Genomic DNA, 23,891 nt, shown 5'->3' with positions numbered 1-23,891 from the left:
ATGTTAGGAAGAAGTTCTTCCACATGAGGGTGGTGAGACACTGGAACAGGTTGCCCAGGGAGGTGGTGGAAACCTCATCCCTGGAGGTTTTTAAGGCCAGGCTGGTTGCGGCTCTGAACAACCTGATCTAGTGTGAAGTGTCCCTGCCCATGGCAGGGGGTTTGAGGTTCCTTCTAACTAACAATTCTATGATTCTGTGGTCTTTTTCTTGCTGCTTTTGCTTGGCTCTTACCTTCCAGATTCAAAGGTGAACCATGTCGAGTCGCGGCCATATCTCCTCAAAGAACTCAGAGGCCACATGACCAGCTTGACCTTGGCATTGTGGATGTCCCAGAGATAGATGTTTTCATGTGTGATCTGCATTGTACATTCTCCATAGATGTCTAAATTTGGTGTAGGCATAAGGTATACATTGAATCGTTCTGGAAAATGAAAAAGAAAACCAACAAACCAAATCATTGTCAGTCAAAACAAGAAATTACACTGGGAAACAAAAACCAATACAATAAAATCTTTATTTTCTGATGGTTTAGAAAGCAACATGAAATTTCTGGCGTTGAACAGAGGTGAGGATCCACTGATATCCACAAAGCCTTGCTAGTGCACATGAAAAGCTTAAGAGAGAAGAGAATCTTCATTTCATTTCCCTTCACTTCCTTTTCATTATAAATAATGCAGCAGACAGAAACATCTTTCACAGATGATCTGCACAGCCCTCTGACAGTGTCCCCAGCAGTTTAACGCAAATCACAGAATCACAGAATGGTCTGGGTTGGAAGGGACCTCGCAAGGCTATCTAGTCCAACCCCCTGCAATCAGCAGGGACATCCTCCACTAGATCAGGCTGCCCAGAGCCCTGTCGAGCCTCACCTTGAGTATCTCCAGGGATGGGGCCCCAACCATTTCCCTGGGCAACCTGATCCAATGTTCCACCACTCTCATAATAAAGAACTCGTTCCTAACATCCCATCTAAATCTGCTCTTCTCCAATGTGAAGTCATTGCCCCTCATCTTATCACTACAGGTCTTTGGAAACAGTCCCTCTCCATCCTAATTGTAGCCCCCCTCAGGTACTGGAAGGTCACTGTTAGATCTCCTCAGAGCCCTCTCCTCTCCAGGCTGAACAACCCCAGTTTTAACCTCACATTAAACTCCTTGACTCTTTAAAATAAAAATGATTCTCTATTAAGAGCCCTCCTTCAGGTACTGGAAGGCTGCTATTAGGTCTCCATGGAACCTTCTCTTCTCCAGGTTGAACCAGCCCATCTCCCTCATCCTGTCCTCATTAAGACTGGTGCTCCAGCCCCCTGATCATCTTCATGGCTCTCCTCTGGCCCCACTCCATCAGGTCCATGTCTCCATTTTTTAAACATTTGATATATTTATATATACCTTTCTGGCAACTTGGTGAAATTATTGCAGATTAGTGAGCTCATATAGAATGTGAGAACTGTGTCTGAGTGTGTGTGTGAATGAGGCAGCAAAAGTTTGGCTAAGGAATGAACAGAAGCAGGAAACTGCTGGGTGAGCAGTTAAGAATTTCCACCCTGCAGAGCTCTAAGCAAACTTGTCATCCCCAATGTTATTCTGTTTCAATCAATTCAATTTTCTCCTATTAATGACTCCCCAATTGATCCACTCAGTCTCACAGCCATTCAACCTCTTCTCTCAAGTGTCAGTTCTCATTAATCACACAAAGGGGTGCTAGCCCTAAAAGTTTCATTTCATGACTAAGGTCCCAAGTGTGAAATTCTCAGTGCTCTGCAAAATCTTGTGACATACAGCACAAACAGACTGGCAGGTGATGCTGAGAGCACTCCAAAGAATTTCTCCTGCTTCTCAGTGAAGTCTGTTGGGCTCAGGCCTCACCTAATGTAATGGAAGGGCTCACACAAGGGAGTATGGATCAGTGACTGCTGGAGTGATAAAGAACAAGGTAACTTATCATAGAATCATAAAATCTCTAAGGTTGGAGAAGACCTTCAAGATCATCGAGTCCAATGCTAACCCAGCTACCATGACCACTAAACTATATCCTGAAGCACCACAGCTTTCTGGACACCTCCAGGGATGGTGATTCTACCACCTTCCTGGGCAGCCTGTTCCAACCCCTCACCACTCTTGCAGCAAAGAAATTTTTCCTCACCTCCAACCTAAACCTCTCCTGGCACAACTGCAGCCCATTTCCTCTCATACTATTGCTGTTTCCTTGGGAGAAGAGACCAGCCTCCCTCCAACATCCTGTCAGGGAGCTGTAGAGAACAATGAGATCTCCCCTCAGCCTTCTCTTCACCAGACTAAAAAACCCCAGCTCCCGCAGATGATCCTTGCACGATGCCCTCCAAACCCCTCACCAGCCTTGGTGTTCTTCTGTGGACACCCTCCAGCACCTCAGTGTCTTTCCCATCCTGTGGCACGCAGAACTGAGCACAGCACTCAAGCTGTGGCCTCACCAGGGCTGAGTACAGGGGCACCATCACTCCTCTACTCCTGCTGGCCGCACTCGTTTTGGTACAGGTCAGGATGGTGGTGGCCTTCATGGCCACCTGTGCACACTGCTGGCTCATGTTCTGCCATCCACCAACACCCCCTGATCCTTTCCCACCAGGCTGTTTTCCAGCCACTCTGTCCCAAGCCTGTAGTGTTGCTTGGGGTTGTTGTGACCATACTTTGCAATGGAATTGTATGTATGTATGTCCTTTTTCAGTATCTAAATATCATTGTGCTGGTCATGCAAATACACTGGTCTGCTTTTATCATATATTAGACTCCAGTTCTGCACTGCCCTGCTGTGTCTTGCTGTTGCCTCCTCTCTTTGAAAGACGAATGCAGATGATGGATGTATCAGCCAGTTCTCTTTTACATTACATGACATCACACAAGCTGTCTCAGGGGGAAGGGAACTACTATATGAGAATGGAAATCCTTCCCTTTTTCTGTCTTCACTGACAGAGTGCCTCAGACAGCAGAGAAAACTGAACGGTACAAGGATTTTCTGAAGTAAACATGAAACTGCCACATTGAAGGCACAGAATATCTCAACTGGGTTTAGAAGTTACCAGGATCCTCATGAAACACTCAACTTCTCTGAAGTGTTTGAGGATATTATTGCATAAAGGGTATTCAGGGCATCTGGTATCCTCAAACTGGCAAAAGGCATTTGCTGACTTTGAATGGGAGGTTAGTGTCTAAGGTGAGGCGTCATGGATTACAGAAAGCATGGCTGATGAAACCAAAGATTGTCTGCAAGGCAAAACGTAGCACCCTTGGAACTGACTCAAACTGGCAAGGAAAAGCAAGTGTACAAACATATGTACACTGGAAAAGACTGAGGATGGATATATGTGCTTTTTGAAACATAAACTAACACTTTTGAGTAGTGGAAGACTGAAGACATGGGAAGATGTGGGCCCTGTTTAAAGATCTTAGGAATAAAAATGCAGGATCCAATGTTTCCATTGCAGAAAATGTTTGAACAGGTACCTAGATAATGGTAATAAAAATCATTCAGGTTTTGCCCTTAAACTCATCCAGGCAAGAACAAACACTCCTAGGCTAGACTGGGGAATCCCAGTTGAATTCTCTCACTGGAGCCTCAAGAGTTACATTTAATAGGATATTTAGCTTCTCTGTGGGTCAGACACCATCTGCGTATGAGTGGGATGAGATAATAACAGCACTGAGTAATAAGACTGAGTAAACAGAATTTAATGGGGGACCCAGAAAACAGGGAGATGGTAGAAACCAAACAAGAAGAAGCCATCCGATTGGATGAGACATGGCTGAGACTGAGCAGGTGCAATTCCTCAGCACTCAGCATCACTATTCTCCTACCTCCTCTGAAATTTGTGAGAGCAAAGTTCAGGGAGTGGGGGAGCCAGGATGAGAAAACAATGCTGATCACTGCTACATGTACTTCTTCACTCTTTTCAATGGAACTTCTGTTAAGGTTTGGAGCTGGTAGTTCAGCCCAGTTCCTAATTGCAAAATAAGAGCAAGAATTTTCCAGATATTTTGAGTAAAAGGTAAATAAAGTAAGGAATTGGACACAATAATAATAGCTGACAAGTTTATATCATCCCCTTCGCTTGGTGGATAGCTTATACTTGGTTGCACAGACGTTCTCTTCCCTTTTTCCTTCTCTCTCTGCTGCTTTTACTTGCATGGCTTGGTGCCTTATCTCCCTTCTGACCTTCTGCTGGCTCAGTTGAAATACCAGGGAAGGGAGGAGTCTGCTAGCAGTCCCCCCGGGCTGCCCAGTGAGCTACTTCTGATTGTTGAGCAGTAAATATAGGTAAATATATTTTGTACATGCCTTATCACCTTATACAATTTCATAGTTAGTTCATTTACTTGTAAATATATAGCTTCATTTTTCCTTCCAAACTTCCTGAGCTAGTCTGGTGATTTATTCTGGAGGTAGCTCTCCATTTTGGGGGGTTAATCTCCAGTTGTTGGGGGGGGGAAAGACAAATCCTAACCCTATAACAACTGCTCTTTCCTATCTCCATGAATAAGTAGAGCAATGCTTCCTCATACACTCTGTTCATGAAAGGTGTTCAGCATTTGAGCTTTGGCAAGAGTATGACCTTTAATAACATCTTCCAGGGTGCAGCAGCTGAGTCTTTGTTCAAATGAGCATATCGACTGAGACAGAGACTTGGCAGCAGCTCTGAAATGCTCTCAGCTTTTCAGATCAGTGTCCAGCTGACAGTGAGGCCCAGGGCTCCCCAGTTCTGCCATTTTAGCATGGGGTTCCTTTGCCTAAACTATCCCAGCTGGAAAAGTCAGCAGATGACATGCTTTGTCAGCTGAGCAATCCACATGCTTTGTCTCACTTCTGCTTTAATAAGAGAGAAAAAGCTGTTTATGGAGGGAAGTACTCAGGTTGGTGGGGTCTATGTAAGAAGAAGCCTTAAAAACAAACATTCAGATTCTAACTAGAAAAAACACTCCTCCATCTATCTGACTTCTGCTGCTGACCATCTGCAGCTAATTTTTAGGTGGAAAAAGAGCTTGAAGTTTTGAATTCACAGCATTTTGTGAGGTTTTTTTTGTGTTCATCCCCACTCCAGGCCTATTGCAAGGATTCCTCCCTCCTTTACACAATTTATTCCTTCGCTTATCATTATTCTACTTTGCTTCAATTAAAAAAGTATGGAGATGTCTCAATTAGAATACAAATTAAAAAGTATGGAAATGTCTAAATTAAAACACACATAAATAATTTGAAATTGTTTTACTGATAAGTATCAAGTAGAGAAGAATCTGAAATCTCACTGTAAACACCTTTATTTTCTGAACAAAACTGATGTCTGATTAATTTTGTTTTTAAAAACACAAAGTACAGAAGTGGATTAAGGATAGCAGCAGATGAATAAAAATCATAATAAAAAAAAAGCAGAATGCTTTAATGTTGCAAACCACAAACAAGAATTCAACAGATCCCAGCAAATACCCTGAAACAAGTCAGCTCTGTGAACGTAATTACAAAGCCTCTCTGCTTTGGCTGCACTTTATAATCTCAATATGTAGCAGAAAGAAATAACTCCTAATCCTCTTCTGAGGATTCAAGGACATTGTGCACTGTGAAAAGCCACATTTTTACTAGTACAAATTAATGAGTTTCTTGCAATTAAAGCTCAGGAAGCAAGACTCCTGCACTGTGGAATGTTTTTAGTAGAAAAAAGAAGGTAAAACCAATGTTATGAAAAAGAGGAAAAAAAAATTACAAAGGAAGGAATTTTGATATATATTAATTTAAATATTAGGCAGGGAGTAAAAGTAAAATAAACCAATTATCCTTCCAACTTTTCAAGGCTTCTGAAAAATCAAAATGAGCTTCAAAGTGCATTTAAAAAGACAAAACCAAAGCATGAATGACCTGTAAGAGAAAAGTATCACCTTGGCATCACAGGCATGAGATCTAAAAACAAATGAGCTACAGCAGGAAAGGAAGGGTCAGGTCTTTCCTTCAGCTTAAAAATCTTTGCCTTTTCCCTATTTGCTTCATTGTTTCCAGCAGGATTAGACAAAAAGCCTGGTACAGTGTGATTTACTACAAATGTTCAGCTATTTTAGTGTTATTACTTAGTATTTCAAGCAGGTAGGAATGGAGTCTTCACCAACAGGAAGCACCTGCTCTTAAGGACTGAATTTAGTAGCACTGCCTCCACATAATGTTTTTGGGTTTTTTTTTAACCAATATTGGATATTTTGATTTCTTTTTCAGAGGCTGTCATTGTACAGTGTCCAGTTGGATGCCTTCTTTCTAATTACTTCCTTTTATAAAGAATAAAAATACAGAGGAACAATGGAAACTGATACTGCCTTGAAGAAAAGGACTTTGGAGTTCTGTTGGATGAGAAACTGGATGTGAGCCAGTAATGTGCACTGGCAGCCCAGAAGGCCAATGGTAGCCTGGGCTGCATCCAAAGCAGAGTGGCCAGAGATGGAGAGAGGAGATTCTGCCACTCTGCTGTGATGAGGCCTCACCTGAAGTCCTGTGTCCAACTCTAGAGCCCTCAACACAGTAAAGACATGGACCTGATGGAGCAGGTCCAGAGGAGGGCCAAGAATATGATCAGGGAACTGGAGCACCTCTGCTATGAGGACAGGCTGAGGGAGCTGGAGCTGCTCAGCCTGGAGAAGAGGAGACTCCAGGGAGACTGAACAGCAGCCTTCCAGTACCTGGAGGGATCCTCCAAGAAGGCTGCAGAGGGACTGTTTGGAAAGGCCTGCAGTGATAGGATGAGAGGGAATGGATTGAAGCTTGAGGAGGGCAGAATGAGACTGGAGATTAGGACAAAATTTTTCCAGTGAGGGCGGTGAGACATTGGAACAGGTTACCCAGCGAGGCTGTAGATGTCCCCTCCCTGGAGATGTGCAAGGCCAGGTTGGATGAGGTCTTGAGCAACCTGGGCTACTGGAAGGTGTCCCTGCCCATGGCAGAGGGGTTCGAACTAGATGGTCTTCAAGGTCCCTTCCAACCCAAACCATTCTATGGATCTATGAATAAACAGTAATAGACTGGGGTGTGAAAAGTAATTTAAACAGCAACAGGGCTGAGGCTGTAAGGGCTGAGGAACATACACAGTCACTTAGACGTGCAGCAAAGAGAAGCTAAAGTGGTTGGAGAGTAACAGAAGCTTTATCCCAAATCTCCCTTTTCTTGGAATCTGTGTGTCGTTGCAAAATTAAGCAGCCATGAGTTGTGAGCCTTAAATGTAAAAGCAAAACACCTAAGGGTCATTTTCTGCAGTGGAGTTTACACAGCAAGACATGCAGTAATACTTCTTGAAAGTGATAACAAAGATGAAACCCAGTGAGAAACTTTCCGTTACTGCTGTGCTTTGCACAAGAATTGATTAGATGTCTTCTCTGTTCTTCCCACAAGCCTCAACAGCCAGAGGTCTCTGCTGTAAGCAGTGCAGATCTATAGCATGGCCTTTTTAGCTCTCACCACTGTAGAATTGCTTGGAGCTGGAGGGTCGAGCAACAGTGCAACTGCAATAAAATAGATCTCACTAGCACTTACTGAACAGCTCAGAACTCTAAAAGAACCTCTTTCAGGTGGCTGCACTACCATCAATTTTTATCCTACTATGACAGAAGTGCTTTATGAATCTCTGGCCTTTTGGCCATGACATTTGCACACCAAACAGCAATTCTGCCAGCCCGTGGAACAAACTGTTTTGCAAACCACAGTGTTGCATTGGTGTCACTGAGAATCATGTGCCTCCCCTTCTGACATCAACAGCTGATCTCAGGAGAGCCACAAGAGTCAGAGGGGGAGCACAGAGAGTCTCAGATGTAATAAAAAGAAGTATGAAACAAATCACAGAAAAAAACCCCAAACACATATTTTCCTTGGTGAGTAGTTTTTGAAATGTGAGTCCTTGGGTATAAAAATATAGAAACAGCAGACAGCAACTTTGATATTCCCAAGGCACAGAATCACAGAATTGTCAGGGTAGGAATGGACCTCAAGGTTCATCCACTTCCAACCCCCCTGCCATGGGCAGGGACACTTTACACTAGATCAGGTTGCCCAGTGCCACATCCAGCCTGGCCTTAAAAACCTCCAGGGATGAGGCTTCCACCACCTCCCTGGGCAACCTGTTCCGGTGTCTCACCGCCTCCATGGGGAAGAACTTCTTCCTAACATCCAATCTGAATCTACCCATTTCTGGTTTGCTCCATCCCCCCAGTCCTATTACTACCTGACATCCTAAAAAGTCCCTCAGCAGCTTTCTTGTAGCCCCCTTCAGACCAAATTAAGGTGTACAAGCTGAAACACCTCAACATGAGGGGAAACATCTTTGCTGTGAGGGTGCTGGAGCCCTGAAATAGGTGACACAGAGAGACTGTGGAGACTTTCTCTGGGCACTCTAGTGTGAGGTGTCCCTGCCCATGGCACAGGGGTTGGAACTGGGCAATCCTTGAGTTCCCTTCCAACCCTGACAATTCTATGACTTTCCAAACCCACATGGGTGCATTCTTCTGTGGCCTGCCCTAGGTGATCCTTCTCTGGCTCAGTAGACTTTTGAGAGGTTTTTCAGGTATCTTTTGACTTTGAGATTTTGCTACCATGATTTTAAAAGCTACAGTATAAGGGAAAATGTGCAGGAAAATAGATTTAAAATCTGATTTTTGTTTTTAATCATCTCTCATCAAATGATTCTACTGCAATTAGTCATCTCTTCCATAAACTGTCATGTGGGGTTTGCCACTGTCAAGTCTGCAGAATAAGATAACTTAGTTGGAACTGAAGTCATGGTTCCACTCAACTGATTTAACTGAAGGCACCTGCTACAGAAACCTGAGTGCAGCTGCAGGTTCTGACAGCACAGGTAAATGAACAAAATGCCAGAAGTAAGGTTCTCTGTAACTCTTCCTTCCTTCCAAGCTGATCAAAATATCCCCAAACCAGAATATGCTTTACTTCTGAACCAGGGAAGTTTGAATTCCAAACATGCTGATTAAAATGCAGAGTTGTGCATCACGGGGACCAGGGAAGGAGGCGGATGGGTATCAGAATGACTTGCCTGAGATACTGTAACTAATGATATAGCAGAGCATGCTTGTCAAATATTGGATTATACATATTCAGCCACTTGGTACAAAAGACTATGGCTAATAACACCCTCCATGCATTCTTATTCATGTGATTTGTATAACAAATACACGCTTTGCCTCTTTGTTTCCTTTTATTTATTTACTCAGAACAATAAAAATGCTAATTATGTTCATATATGCTGGGTGGTAGCACTGCAATTAAATTCTAGACTCAGGTAATTCAATCAGGCTCTCAGACTCGATGTGGCCCTGATTGGGTTGGAGGTGTCCCTGCTGACTGCAGGGAGGCTGGAAAAGATGACCTTTGAGGGTCCCTTCCAACCCAATGTAATCTGTAAATCAAGACTAAGCCACACAACAGAACTAATCTATGGCTTCTGGAGGTCATGTGCCTGCAACTGGATCTCTTTCAGGAGTAAGATGAAATGTAATCTTTGCTGTCTAAGTCCAAAAGCTGCTGGACAGGACATGAATTCACTGCAGAAAGAGCTTGAGGAATTTCAAGCTATTTTTCTGCTCACATCACAAGCTTTTGACAAGATTTATTCAGAGCTGAAATTGCTCACACAGTTATCTCTTCAACAGCATGTGAGTTTTATACCAATAGCCTGTCACAGAATCACAGAATGGTAGAGGCTGGGAAAGACCTCTAGAGATTCTCCAGTCCAACTCCCCTGCCAAAGCAGGATCACCTAGGGCAGGTCACACAGGAACACATCCAGGTAGGGTTTTGAAAGTCTCCAGAGAAGGAGACTTCACAGCCTCTCTGGGCAGCCTGTTCCGGTGCTCCAGCACCAAAGAAGTTTCTCCTCACATTGAGGTGGAACTTCCTGGGTTCTAGCTTGTATCTCTTGTTCCTTGTCATATCACTGGGCACCGCCACAAAGAGCCTGGCACCTTCATCTTGACAACCATCCCTCAGATATTTAGAGACATTGATAAGGTCTCCCCTCAGCCTTCTCTTCTCCAGACTAAACAGCCCCAGGGCTCTCAGTCTTTCTTCACAGCAGAGGTCTTCCAGTCCCTCCATCATCCTCACAGCTCTCCATTGGACTCACTTCAACAGATCCCTATCTGTGTTGAACTGGGGAGGCCCAAACTTGGCCCAGTATTGCAGAACTGGTCTCAGCAGGGCAGAATAGAGGGGGAGGAAAACCTCCCTAGACCTGCTGGACACACTTTTTCTGAAGCACCACAGAATACCATTGGCCCTCTTCAGCTTATAGCAGGCAGGATACTTTGAGTGGTGTCTGGGCATTATCACATCCCTCCAACACTTGTAGCTCTTCCTTTGTTAAGCAGATTGAAACAATAAATTCTATCCTGTGTTTCTTAGCAGGTGAACACTTCACAAACATTTGAGATTCTTTTGAATCTCACTAGAACTTGTCTGAGATTTGAACAAAATTTCTTTTGTATGTTTGATGTTCTTAGGTCTGAAGATGTCTAGACTCTTCTATGGAATTAATACAACATAATCAATACACAGTGCCATTCATTCTATAATTTAATTAGGTCCTTTTGTTTATAATGATAGTTGGCTTGATGTTTTATGACCACTGAGGCAGTTTGCTTTATTACTTTGTTCAAAGCTATTGGATCTTATGAAAGCATCAAGACAGTAATAATCCTTGAGAGCTGTAATTTTGGGAGCAATAAATGAGCACTTTTTCTGTTGCCCTGATGTTTATTAATAGGAATTAAATGACAGGGTAATCACAGATTTTCTTTTGTTATTGCATATTCCATCCACTAGCATCCTGTCTGTGCACGTGACTAGTCCAAAGCTCTGCTCCAAATAGCCTTTAGATGAAGACTTACAGGCTTAGTGCTGCCCAACATCTGCCATTGCCCTTTTCACCCATGCTTGACAATGTTTAGATGACCTTGACTTCATTATTCAACACAGGTATGAGTTTAAAGCAAATATGTGTTTTGCAGTCCAAAGTCATGTCTACACGTTCATTGCTCTATTTTACAGGCTGTGGAACAACAGCTGCTGGTTTGTTCCTCTGCACAGTGCCCATTGTGTCCCAGAATGAGAAGGGTCACGGTCATCATTTCCCAGGACAGGAAAAAATGAAGGCAACGCAGACATGAAGTCACTCTACGTGTGCCACTTGGCATGGAATTTAGTCACAGATTCACAGAAACACTGAATGCTACGGGCTGGAAAGAACCTCCAGAGATCATCCTGCCCAACCGCCCTGCCAAAGCAGGATCACTTAGGGCAGGACACACAGCAATGCATCCAGGAGGGTTTGGAAAGTCTCCAGAGAAGACAACTCCGCAACCACTCTGGGCAGTCTGCTCCAGGCCTCCAGCACCCTCACAACAAAGAAGTTTCTCCTCAGCTTGAGGTGGAAGTTCCAGGGCCCCAGCTTATACCCCTTGGTTCTTGTCCTGTCCCTGGGCACCACCACAAAGAGCCTGGCACCTTCATCCTGACACCCACCCCTCAGATATTTAGAGACATTGGTCAGATCCCCTCTCAGCCTTCTCTTCTCCAGACTAAAGAGCCCCAGGGCTCTTAGCCTTTCTTTACAGGAGAGATAAAATCCCCCAAACCATCTTTATCTGTAAGAAGAATGGGATTAAGCCTCAGAACCACATCCAAAAGCTTAGTTATTGATGTCATGTTTCTAGTTACCAGTAAAAATCCTCACAACAAGAAGCACAAGCTAAGGCAACACAGGTCAGCACTTAAGAACTGATCCAGGAGCAATTACAAAGTCACTTCACTTACCATTTTGTTCTCTCTGGACTCCAGCAGCAAGCAAATCTGGTTCCCCAAGACTTATATCATTGAGCCTGGTTCCTAGACACTCCATGCAGAGATGTTTGCACCATTCTTCTGCCTCTAGTTCTGGAAGAAAATATACCAAAATTTCCTTGTATTAACATTTAACTCAAAAAAAGTGTGAAGTTAAATGAGCTTGTGTTGAAACATGACTTATTAGCAGAGAGCTTCACAGGAATTTCTTGTCCATGATTTATGAACTTATAAAAGGGTTAAAATTATTAGGAGCACATCTTCTGTTTTCAGACCTTGGGATAGGAGGTGGAGTTAACAAAAAAAGAGAAAGGAGGAATGAGTTTTGAAGGCAGTGTCTTTCTTCTTGACAGGAAAGAAGTATCATTTAGAAGAACATTAGATACAGTATCCAAAACATTCTTTGTCACAGAATGGCTCACACCAGAAAGGACCTCAGAGATCATTGCCTCCAACCTCCCTGCTACGGGCAGGGACACCTCGCAACCAGACTCAGCTGCTCAAGGCCTCATCCAGCCTGGCCTTGAACAGCCTCAGGGAGGAAGCGTCCACAACCACCCTGGGCAGCCTGTTCCAGAGTCTCACCACCCTCCTACTGAAGAACTTCTTCCTCAGCTCCAGACTAACCCTACTCTGTTTCAGCTTCAAACCATTCCCTCTTGGCTTGTCTCTAGATACCCTCATGAAAAGTCCCTCTGCAGCCTTCCTGGAGGATCCCTTCAGGTATTGGAAGGCAGTTCTAAGGTGCCCCTGAAGTCTTCTCGTCTCCAGGCTGACCACCCCCAGCTCCCTCAGCCTGTCCTCACACCAGAGGTGCTCCAGTCCTTGGATCATCTTTCTGGCCTCCTCTGGACTCTCTCCAGCAGCTCTGCATCCTTCTTATGATGGGAACACTGGAACCAGAGGCAGGATTGGAGGTAAGATCTTAGCAGAGCAGAGTCAAGGGGCAGAATTCCTTCTCTTGCCCTGCTGCCCACACTCCTCTGGATGCAGCCCAGCACACAGCTGCCTTCTGGGCTACATGAGGGCACTGCTGCTTGATTGCTCTTTAGATTCACTCAAACTATTAAAGTGATTTCTGTTTCTAAAGGTTCTAGAGTATTTTTCTAGGTGCAAAGCAAAAAAAACCAAAACCCGAAAACCAAAACACAAAACCAAAACCAAACAAAAACAGTAATAGAGAGCTTAAAATGTAAAACTTCCTTCTCTGCTGTACTGAATGGCTCTGCCTGCCAAGTTACTCTGAATAATTAATTTCTCCAGTTCTGTTTACCTTCTTTTGGTCTCAGAGCAATTTGGGCATTAGTTGGAACATTTGTATAAATATTTAAAACCTCCTAGGCCTTTCTGAGTTCTCCACTGCACGCAACTGATGTACATCTGAGAGCTCCTACCTGCCAGTCTACCAAGACATCAATTATCCAAAGCATAGACCCCCACAAGACAGCACAACAACCACCTCTCCACACCTTGCCTTAACCTGACCACCTCCCAGATTTAACATCAAGAAATCTCGGACACTGCTCAGACAAACAGCATCTCATATTGGTGTCCACACAGTGTGAAATCACAGCTTACAAAAATGGTGTGACAGGGAGACAGGACAGACTTCACCTAAAAGCAACTTTCTAGAGACCAGGCTTGGCACCAGGCACACACTGAATATCCAGAAGGCTGCAGAGGGACTGTTTCCAAAGGCCTAAAGTGATAGGACGAGGGGCAATGGCTTTAAGCTGGAGAAGAGCAGATTTAGATTGGATGTTAGGAACAAGCTCTCCACCATGAGGGTGCTGGAACACTGCAACATGTTGCCCAGGGAGGTAGTTGAGGCTCCATCCCTGGAGATACTGAACGTCAGGCTGGACAAGGCTCTGAGCAACCTGATCTAGTGGAGGATATCTCTGATGACTGCAGAGGGGTTGGACTGGATGCCCTCTGGAGGTCCCTTCCAACCAAAACCATTCTGTCATTCTCTGCTTCTCACAGTCAGTCTGTATCTGGCCACTTATAGGAGTGGGTGACTCCAGTCATCTTGAAATGTCTCTATTAAACTGCAACTTTTTTCCCCCCCATTTCTATTTCTGCAGACATCTGGAAAATACTTTTGTGACAATTTCCCCAATGTAGTACTGAAATTCAGAGAGAGAGAAAAAAATACTGCATGCAAGTCCCAAAGTATCTAGTCATGATGACTCATTGCAATTAGGGAAAATTTAAATCCAGGAATAATCTTTCCATGCCTGACTGGTACAATCCTGAAGGTCTTGCCTGGTTAGGTACAGGTCTCAAGTGACAGAAATCTTTACTGGCCTAGAAAAGGACACAGGCATTCAATTTGAGATCTCTGAGAAATTTTGGTCACCTTCCTTTGTTCAGCACTCGGAATAATCTAGGAACAAATTGTTCCTGAGCTGTTTTGGCTATCAGCTGACTGAGTTCCCAGGTAGACAACTCAAATGATGGAGCCTGTGTGGGATTTTTGAGAGCCAAATGTTGTTTCCACAGGGACACAGACTATTTGGGAGGTTTCTTTCTTGATTATTTTCAGTTTTTGTCTAAGGACACAGCTTCCCAAAGCTGATCTCCTCATAACATCCTCAGTTTCTGCTTGTAAAGGACAGAACATTGTGTCAGCAACGTCCAGACAACATTTAATAATGAAATATTGAGGCAACAGCCTTCTGTTCCTTATAACTGCTACAGACACAGCCTTCCTGGTGACAGTAAGGAGAGAATAGGTGCACCTCTGGACAGCAATAAAAACTTTGGGCCTCTGAAAACAGACAGATGAATTTGTTTAAAAAGCTACCTCCAAAATTCATCTTCTCCTCATGCATGAAGAAAGTTCCCTTGTTTTTTTCCTTCCTCTCCTTCAGTCTTTGTCATTTCCTTGGATATTTGTGAAGACTGCTGAACCAGAGCCATGCCTCTCCCATGGAGAGGGCTTCATGCCAAGGAGGTGATGAAAAGAGACCACCAAACAGGCTGCCATGCTCTGGCAGCATGCACAGAGGGTGTGGGCAGCAGTGTACAGGTGCATGGGGAAGTCAAGATCCCCCAGAAGGGTTTCCACTGAGTTGCCCACCTTGTACAGGGAGAGGCTAAGGGAGCTGGGGTTGTTTAGTGTGGAGAAGAGAAGGCTGAGGGGAGACTCCATTGCTCTGTACAACTCCCTGGAAGAAGGCTGGAGTGAGGCTAGTGTTGGTTCTTCACCCAAGTAACTAGAGGTAGGATGAGTGGAAACAGGTTGAAGTTGTGCCAGGGGAGGGTTAGGTTGAAGATTAGGAAAAAACATCTATACTGGCAGAGTGGTAAGGTGTTGGAAGAGGCTGCCCAGGGAGGTGGTGACACAATTGACAGGCTGAGAGAGCTGAAGCTGTTCAGCGTGGAGAAGGCTTCAGGGATACCTTAAAGCTACATTGCACTATCTACAGGGAGTGTAGGAAGCTACAAGGGAGGCTGGGGAAGGACTCTTTAGCAGGGCTAGTGATAGGATGAAGGGCAAAGGAGAAGATTTTTAAGGCCAGACTGGATGTGGCTCTGGGCAACCTGATCTAGTGTGAGATGTCCCTGCCCCTGGCAGAGGGGCTGGAATTGGATGATCTTTGAGGCCCCTTCCAACCCTAACAATTCTATGATTCTATGAAAAGAAAGAATCTTGGCATTTCCAGAAATCCAGCTTAGCATGAGGATTTATTCAAACCAGAACCGATGCAGAAGCAACAAGCTTTATTTGTATGCATTCTCACACCACATTTCCAGCAAACTTGCTTTGGAAACAAACAAACAACAGCATTGTTCCAGGAAGCTGTTTCTTGTCAGCCTGTTTTGGGTTTCGCCTCTCTCTCCTACAGGCACATCTAGAGCTCAAAAGTTTGCACCCAGAAACTGCCTTTCAGACTGTTTGACTCTGGCAGTTTAATTTAAGCTTCTGCTTCTCCACTGCCAGACATTGATGATTAGGCCCAGATTGGACCATTCTCCATCTGCCACACAGAAGAAACTTATCTTACTGTGAGCATTGTAAGATCATGGCTACATTGTGCCAAGTGTAGGTGATGACAAGCATTGTGCTGCTGTGGAACTCAAAGCTTCTATCTCATATCTCACAGAAATGATCAACTGCAGACACCACAGTCTCAGTGCAGGACTGAAACATCTCCCCACAGAACTGTGAGGATTTGTGTCTGCTGCCAGAAGCATCAACATTATCTACAAATGTATTTGGAAGGTCAAGAGTATGAGGGTACTGCACGAGTTAGCTTTACCTAATCCATTCTGATGGCTATTGCCTGCTTGCAAGGAATTGTCCTCAACATGTTCCTTGAAAGACATGTGAAATCTTCAGGAGCAGGTGCATTACCTTTCAGTGCCAAACCCATATTTCCCCTTTCATTATGTACATCTAGAAAGCAGTTCAGCATTCTTTTGAACAGGTCTTTAGAATGCTCTGTGTTCTTGGAGAACAAATTTAATAGGTAGGATTAAAAAAAGTATATAAATGACTGTAATTTATAGCACATAAATGTATCAGTCACAGAAGCAGGCTTCAACACTGACAGCTACCACATCACAAAACAGAGGCCACTGAGAGTTCTTTATTTTGTTCATCTACATATGGGTAGATTCAGATTGGATGTTAGGAAGAAATTCTTCACCATGAGGATGGTGAGACACTGGAAGAGGTTGCTCAGGGAGGTGATGGAAGCCTCATCCCTGGAGGTTTTGAAGGCCAGGCTGGATGTGGCTCTGAGCAACCTGATCTAGTGTGAAGTGTCCCAGCCCATGGCAGGGGGGTTGGAAGTGGATGATCCTTGAGGTCCCTTCCAACCCTGACAAGTCCATGATTCTGTGATATATTGAAAGCGATGAAATATTGCAGTGGAAACAGGTTCTGCAAAGCTGTCAGCAGAATTCTTCTCTTTAATGTATGCAGATTAGATTTATTGGTGGTAAATCCTGAGTTTTTAAGTTGTAACTGGTACTTGTCACTGAAAAATTTAGTTTCCTTTTAAGATAACCGAATTCTTGGAGAGAATGATAAATTGCAAAGCCTGCTTTCATAGCTATAAATAAAATCCACCTCCCTGCATATTTTTATCTTTATTGTTATTCCATTACAAAATGTTGCTGTACAAATGTCATGAGGCGAGATAAAATGCAAAGAGATGGCAGACCTTAATTAAGCACTGGTGATTGCATAAGAAATATCCCAGGTGGCAAATTTTTTTATGATAAGGGTAGTGACATCTTGACACAAGTTGCCCAGAGAGGTGGTAAGAAGCTCCTTGCCCGGAAACATTCAAGGACAGATTGGATGGGGCTCTGAAAAACTTGATCTTGTTGAAGATGTCCCCGCTTACTGCAGGGGAGTTGGACTAGATGACCTTTAAAGGTTCCTTCCAATCCAAATAATTTCATGATTCTATGAGAAGTTATCTGGGAACATATCCTTTGTAATTGGCAATATTTTCCTGCAGCTTAACTGACCTGCTGGGTCATGCCTGAGGTTCTATGTCATTTCTACTTCAGTTCCCAGGTGATTGAATTGGTGCTCTCCCTATTCCAACCACTGAAGTTATGTATTGCAAATAGGTCACATGCTAGGATGGTAAATGGGTTTGTTGATAGAATAATGATGATGAAATAATATTGGCAAATGGTGTTAGAAATAGAAATTTGTAAGGGTGCAGGACCTCTTTTGATACTTACGAGTTTAAAACAGTTCATGCTACATAATATATTTTACAGGAAGGAGGTGATAGGGCAGAGATACAAATAGAGATATTTAACTTCCCTGTCCTCAGAGATCCTCCAGAGCTCCAAGGTTAGTGGCAGCATTGTTTTCAGACTTCTAGCTTGGGAAGCATTTTGTGTGTGGACTAAAACAAATACCTTCAGGATCCTGATGACTTCACTTTCTTGTGTTCACACTGTATAATCCTACAGGTCCCTGTCATCACTGACCACAACTTGCTAGCAGAGTTGAATGCTGTTAGCTTGAGATACAGCCTCAAAGAGGTGACCACTCCTGCTCAGTTCAGCTTCTGTCTCCTTGAGTAATGCCATCTGCTGCTTTGCCCTCTGTTCCAGGACATCCCTTCCATTACCAGCAGCAGTAAATTATTGCCTCCATTAAAACAGAAGGTTTAATTTATATGCAACTCTTAATGTTTAAAGCCAAAGATGAGGAAGTTTGGCTCTTCCTCTCATGTAGCTCACATAAAGTAACTTAGAGAATCACAGCTTCACAGATTGCATTGAGTTGGAAGAGACCATCACAGATCATCTTGACCAACCCCTCTGAAGTCAGCAGGGGCACCTTCAACTAGATCAGGATTCCCAGGAATGCATCAAGTCTGATCTTGAATGTCTGGCAGGGAGGTTGGAGTAGCTGATCTCAAAGGTGCCTTCCAACCTGAGCCATTTTATGTATACTCTTAAATTGTATAAATTCACTGAAAATGCTCTAGATTCAGGCAGTGGCAAAATATTTTAAAGCAAATCTGACAATATCTTTTGCAAACAAAGTCAAGCTCTTAAAAATTTCTTGCTGTCGCTACTTTAATACAGTAAGCCCCTTAATTTGTAACTATTTTCAGCTGTTAAAATGGGTGTGCATCTCTGACTGTGCCATCAAGTTAATGCCATACCCACCTTTCTCTGTACAATTTGAGCATTTATATATCCTTTTTTTTTTTGCTTAAGAAAATAATGCAGCAATCAAGCTAAATGAATAATTACAGAATATAGAATCATAGAATCACAGAATTGTTAGGGTTGGAAGGGACCTCAAAGATCATCTAGTTCCAACACCCCTGCAATGGGCAGGGACACTTCACACTACATCAGGTTGCTCAGAGCCACATCCAGCCTGGACCTAAAAGCCTCCCGGGATGGGGCTTCTACCACCTCCCTAGGCAACCTGTTCCATTCTCCCTACTCCTATCACTACCTGACATCCTAAAAAGTCCCTCAGCAGCCTGGAAGGCCACAATAAGGTCTCCTCAGAGCCTTCTCTTCTCCAGGCTGAATAGCCCCAGCTGTCTGTCTTCATAGCAGAGGAGCTCCAGCCCTCTGATCATCCTTGTGGCCCTTCTCTGGACATGTTCCAGCACCTCCAGATCTTTTCTGTAATAGAGGCTCCAGAACTGGAGTATTCCAGGTGGGGTCTCACCAGAGTGGAGTACCTATTATTCTAGAAATGTTAACTGTTGGTCTGTTTTACTCATGCACTTTTTTATTTTTTTTTAAATGAGGAAATATAGACTCTAAGAATTACATCAAAAAAGGAGAAACTTTGGTTTTTTTCCTATCAGCTGCTCTTTTAAACTTGTGTTAGCATATGGCTAGCACAGTTAATTAGGGTGACCACTAGATGGATAAAGAACTGGCTTGATACCCGCACCCAAAGAGCAGCTGTCAATGGGTCCATGTCCCAGTGGAGGCCAGTGACAAGCAGAGTCACTCAGGGATCAGTCCTGGGACCAGTCTTGTTCAACATCTTTGTTGGTGCCATGGACAGTGGCATTGAGTGCACCCTCAGCAAGTCTGCTGATGACACCAAGCTGTGTGGTGCAGCAGACACACTGGAAGAAAGGGATGCCATCCAGAGGGACCTTGACAGGCTGGAGAGGTGGGCATAAGCCAACCTCATGAGGTTCAACAAGACCAAGTGCAGTGTCCTGCATCTGGGTCAAGGCAATCCCAGGCACAAATACAGGCTGGGCAGTGACTCTCTGGAAAGCAGCCCAGAGGAGAGAGACTTGGGGGTACTGGTGGATGAGAAGCTCAACATGAGCTCTCAGTGTGCAGAAAGCCAATCAGATCCTGGGCTGCATCAAGAGAAGTGTGGCCAATATTGTCTTTCTGACAATTGGAATTTTCCTGACAATATTCCCTTAATTTTTGCCAGTGTGATCAAAAGTGCCCGCGTGAATAACCAGCATTCAGGTACTCACACTAGCAGTGTGACCAGCAGGACATGAGAGGTGATTCTCTCTCTCTGCAATGGTGAGACCCCGCCTGGTACACTGTCCAGTTCTGGTGCACTCAGCATAAGAAGGACATGGAATTGCTGGAGTGGTTCCAGAGAAGGCCACAATGGTGATCAGAGAGCTGGAGAATGTCTGCTATGGGGACAGGCTGAAAGAATTAGGGCTGTTCAGCTTGGAAAAGAGAAGGCTCTGGGAAGACCTTAGAGCTGCATTTCAATATCTGAAGGGAACCTGCAGGAAGGCTGGGGAAGGACTGTCTAGAAGGACTTGTAGATTCATAGGTATCCTTACAGCCTGTGTATTCTACTTCACACTAGTGACTCTCACTGTGCCAGGAATGCTTGTCAAGTATTAGTATGTCCAACAGATCACCAGTGAGTCAACAGAGCATCATTACTCAAAAATACCCTTAGCAACCTTCACTCTCAATTCAAACTTCCTTTCAGATGCAAAGGAACCATCATGATCTGCTTGAAAAAAGAAACATTCACATTTTGTCTGAGACTAATGGGCCAGACACAAGAACCTGGTGTGGGAATTAAGACCTTTCTCCAGGATTGTCAATCATTCCATACCTGTTTCCACAGTTATTAACGTCAAATGACAATGGCAGGAAAGCAAAATAACCTCAGGCAGCTTATCTGTAGTGGGAATGACACTGCACCATCAGTCAAGTACCCAAAAAAGGTCTGTCATGAGTAACATAACACAGAGATGATGCTATCACATCAACTTATGCAGCTACCTCATGATTGGCAGCCAGCAATAGCTTGCCACGTTTGGCAAGTTTGTAGCATTTCAGATTTAAGCTCCTGTTGTATTTCAGATGTAAATGCTTGTAGTATTTCTTATTTAGTCTACTCCCATAATCCTTTTATTCCTCTTGGAAAGTAATAAGGGCTTTTTCTTAAATGCATATCCAGATCTACAGATGGAGATATCCAGATGGCCAGTGGTGTCCCTCAAGGATCTGTACTGGGACTAGTGTTGTTCAATATCTTCATCAGTGATACAGACAGTGAGTTAGAGGCACTCTCAGCAAGTCTGCAGATGATGCCAAGCTCAGTGAAGAGGCTGACAAGTCAGAAGGATGAGATGCCATCAAGAGGTACCTGGACAGGCTGGAGAGGTGGCTGCAGAGAATCTTATCAGGTTCAAATAAGGCAAAGTTCAAGGTCCTGCACCTAAGTCAGGCCAGCCCTTGATATCAACACAGTCTGGGAGATGATGAGATTGAGAGCAGCCCTGCAGAAAAGGTCTTGGGGGTACTGGTGGATGAGAAGCTGGACACAAGCCAAACATGGACACCTGCAGCCGAGAACACCAGTGGCATCCAGGGCTGCATCAAAAGCAGTGTGGTCGGAGATGGAGAGAGGGGATCCTGCCCCTCTGCTCTGCTCTGGGGAGACCTCACCTGGAGTTCTGTGTCCAACTCTGGAGTCCTTAACACAGGAAGGACATGGACCTCATGGAGTGGGTCCAGAGGAGGGCGCCAAAGATGACCAGGGGGCTGGAGCACCTCTGCTATGAGGATAGCCTGAGGGAGCTGGGAGTGTTCAGCCTGGAGGAGAGAAGACTCCAGAGGAATCTTAGAAATGCCTTCCAAAACCTGAAGGGAAACTGCAGGAAAGCTGGACAGGGATTTTCCACACTGATTTGAAGAAGAGTGGTGAACTTTTGGCCGCTTTTATAACCACTGTACTTTAAAACTACATTAAGAAGAGCACTGATTGGGACAGACAAAGCCTCTAACAAAAAAAGAAGTCTCTTTGGATGTCTGAAGCACAACTTCCTTCTTGGCCTTAGACTGAATTTCCTTATTTGAAATAAATAAATAAGACAAGGATTTAGTGTAAGAACTCCAGAGAATTTAAGGCTGTTCATCCCAAACTGACAGAGGAACTACTCACACGGTAAAATTCATTCAGGAAAACACTCTTATTTATTTCCCAGTCAAAAAGGCCAAGTCCTCTCTTTCAGAGATTTAATGCTGACTTCCTTGGAACTTCATCCCAGGATCATCAATTACAGTAAATGGGGGAATCTCAGTTGTCTGGGAATGGAAATGGAATGGAAATCCCTGCTAATTGGGGTATTTGTATTCATTTGCATATCTACCTGAAACTTGGGAAAATACAGTCTTGATAAGCCTGCTCCTCAAACCAACACCTAACTATTAAGAAGGAATTGATATTTTAAAAGAAAAATGTGGTACTATATAAAATTCCCCAAGGGATTGAGTATTTCTCCAGGTAAAAGATTATTATGTGTGCTGCTTTCAGAGGTCACGAGGCCAGAATTGCTTACTGGAAGGTTTCTTGTGCTCTTCTGAAAGGAGCCCATGTTTGGCTTTTATTTGGAGGACATAAAAAAATGATAGATGTGCTACCATTTGAATTATTGAGAGTTATTTCTACCTAAAATTGATTTACTTATGCTCTTAAAGTGAAGTCATAGTTCCCTATCTTTTCCCATGAAATACTGCTCTAGGTGATGCTGCTCTGGCAGAGGGGTTGGACTAGATGATCTTTCGAGGTCCCTTCCCACCCCTAATATTCTGTGATTCTATGACTTAAAAAATCTAGATGGGCTGCTGTATGTCAATGCATTAAGTAACCTTCTTCTGCAGGTTTAGAAGCTGGGACAGCTCTAGAAAGTCTCCCAAGAGCATGAGGTCATAACGCACATAAAACTTTGGGGGCTCTCATCATTGTTCAGTCCTCAGAAATCACAGAATGTTAGCGGGTGGAAGGGACTTTGAAAGACCATCTAGTCCAAACCTCCTCCCAGAACAGGATAGACACTTTAGTTCTAACTGCCAGCCAGTAGTGAACTGCAAATCTCTAAGCTTTACCAACCACCCTGATCTCAGTTGCTACTCTGATTATTCACCAGCCTGCTGGGCTGGGTTAATGCTGGTAAAAACATTCATATGTGCAGTTGACTTCTATCAGCCTCTCAAAATGTTCTGAAGACAGATAGAGAGTGAACATCAAATGTTCTTATTTTGGTTTCTTTGCTTTTGCTGTGCACATACATGTCCAAACTTTTCACGCCTGGAATGCATGTGAAATAGAATATTCATGCTGAAAACATGGATAAATCATCAGTGGTACACAAAACTTGCATAGATTCATAGAATGGTTTGGTTTGGAAGAGACCTTGAAGATCATCTAGTTCCAACCTCCCTGCCATGGACAGGGACACCTTCCATCAGCCCAGGTTGCTCAAGGCTTCATCCAACCTTGCCTTGAACATCTACAGGGAGGGTGAATGCCCTGGGCAACCTGTTCCAGTGTCTCATCACCCTCACTGGAAAGAATTTCTTTCTGATATCCAGTCTGAATCTGCCCTCATTTCTACGTACTGCTCTTCTCAGTTTGTCTTCACTCATTGACAAAAGTGTTTCAAAAACCTGGAAACAGTTAACCTGCTGCCAGTCTTGGCTACCTGACAGGCTGTAAGAAGCCAAATGTAATGCAAGCCGAATAGTGACAAAGAATGGAGAATAGATTGGGTGTTTCAAGGATTGGAGCACTAAATTATCCTGTTATTCATTGAACTCTCCCTAGGCTCAGCCAGTTGAACATCACCTGTCAATACTCCCCATGCAATATAGAAATTAATGTCAGGATTATTGTGCTGTCACTAAACTTGTGCTGCTCTCAGGCGAGGTCAGCAACTGCACAACTCATGTAGTTTCACAGGGTGATACATATTCACAAAGCCCATGAGATCTGACCTACATTGCATGTAGATGAGCAGAAGCCCTTCAGTCTCAGCTGATAGTTGGATTCCACTCCAGTGGCAGTGAACTTGTGGAGAGCAGCTGGGGTATTACACCAGTGCCAAGCACAGCAAGTAGAAACATGCCCAAGCACTACAGAATCACAGAATGGTTTGGATTGGAAGGGATCTCCAATGGTCATCCAGTCCAACCCCCCTACAGTCAGCAGGGACATCCTCCACTAGATCAGGTTGTCCAGAGCCTTGTCAAGCCTGACCTTGAATAACTCCAGGGATAGGGCCTCAACTATCTCCAT

General features: G+C 43.9%; 1 protein-coding gene across 1 annotated transcript in view; it reads right to left on the bottom strand.

Annotated features, from left to right (window-relative positions):
- The window catches only part of DOK6 (docking protein 6), a 228,501-nt gene that overhangs the window by 75,847 nt on the left and 128,763 nt on the right, over positions 1–23,891 (bottom strand). Inside the window, exons 4-5 of the mRNA XM_054164202.1 lie at positions 11,825–11,944; positions 233–422 (exon numbers count right to left, since the gene is read on the bottom strand). Of these exons, the coding sequence (XP_054020177.1) occupies positions 233–422; positions 11,825–11,944 (310 nt within the window). The remainder of the gene's footprint in view (positions 1–232; positions 423–11,824; positions 11,945–23,891) is intronic.

The sequence above is a fragment of the Dryobates pubescens genome, chromosome 9, assembly GCF_014839835.1.
Source record: "Dryobates pubescens isolate bDryPub1 chromosome 9, bDryPub1.pri, whole genome shotgun sequence".
NCBI lineage: Eukaryota > Metazoa > Chordata > Aves > Piciformes > Picidae > Dryobates > Dryobates pubescens.
This window is presented reverse-complemented; position numbering and strand designations above follow the sequence as displayed.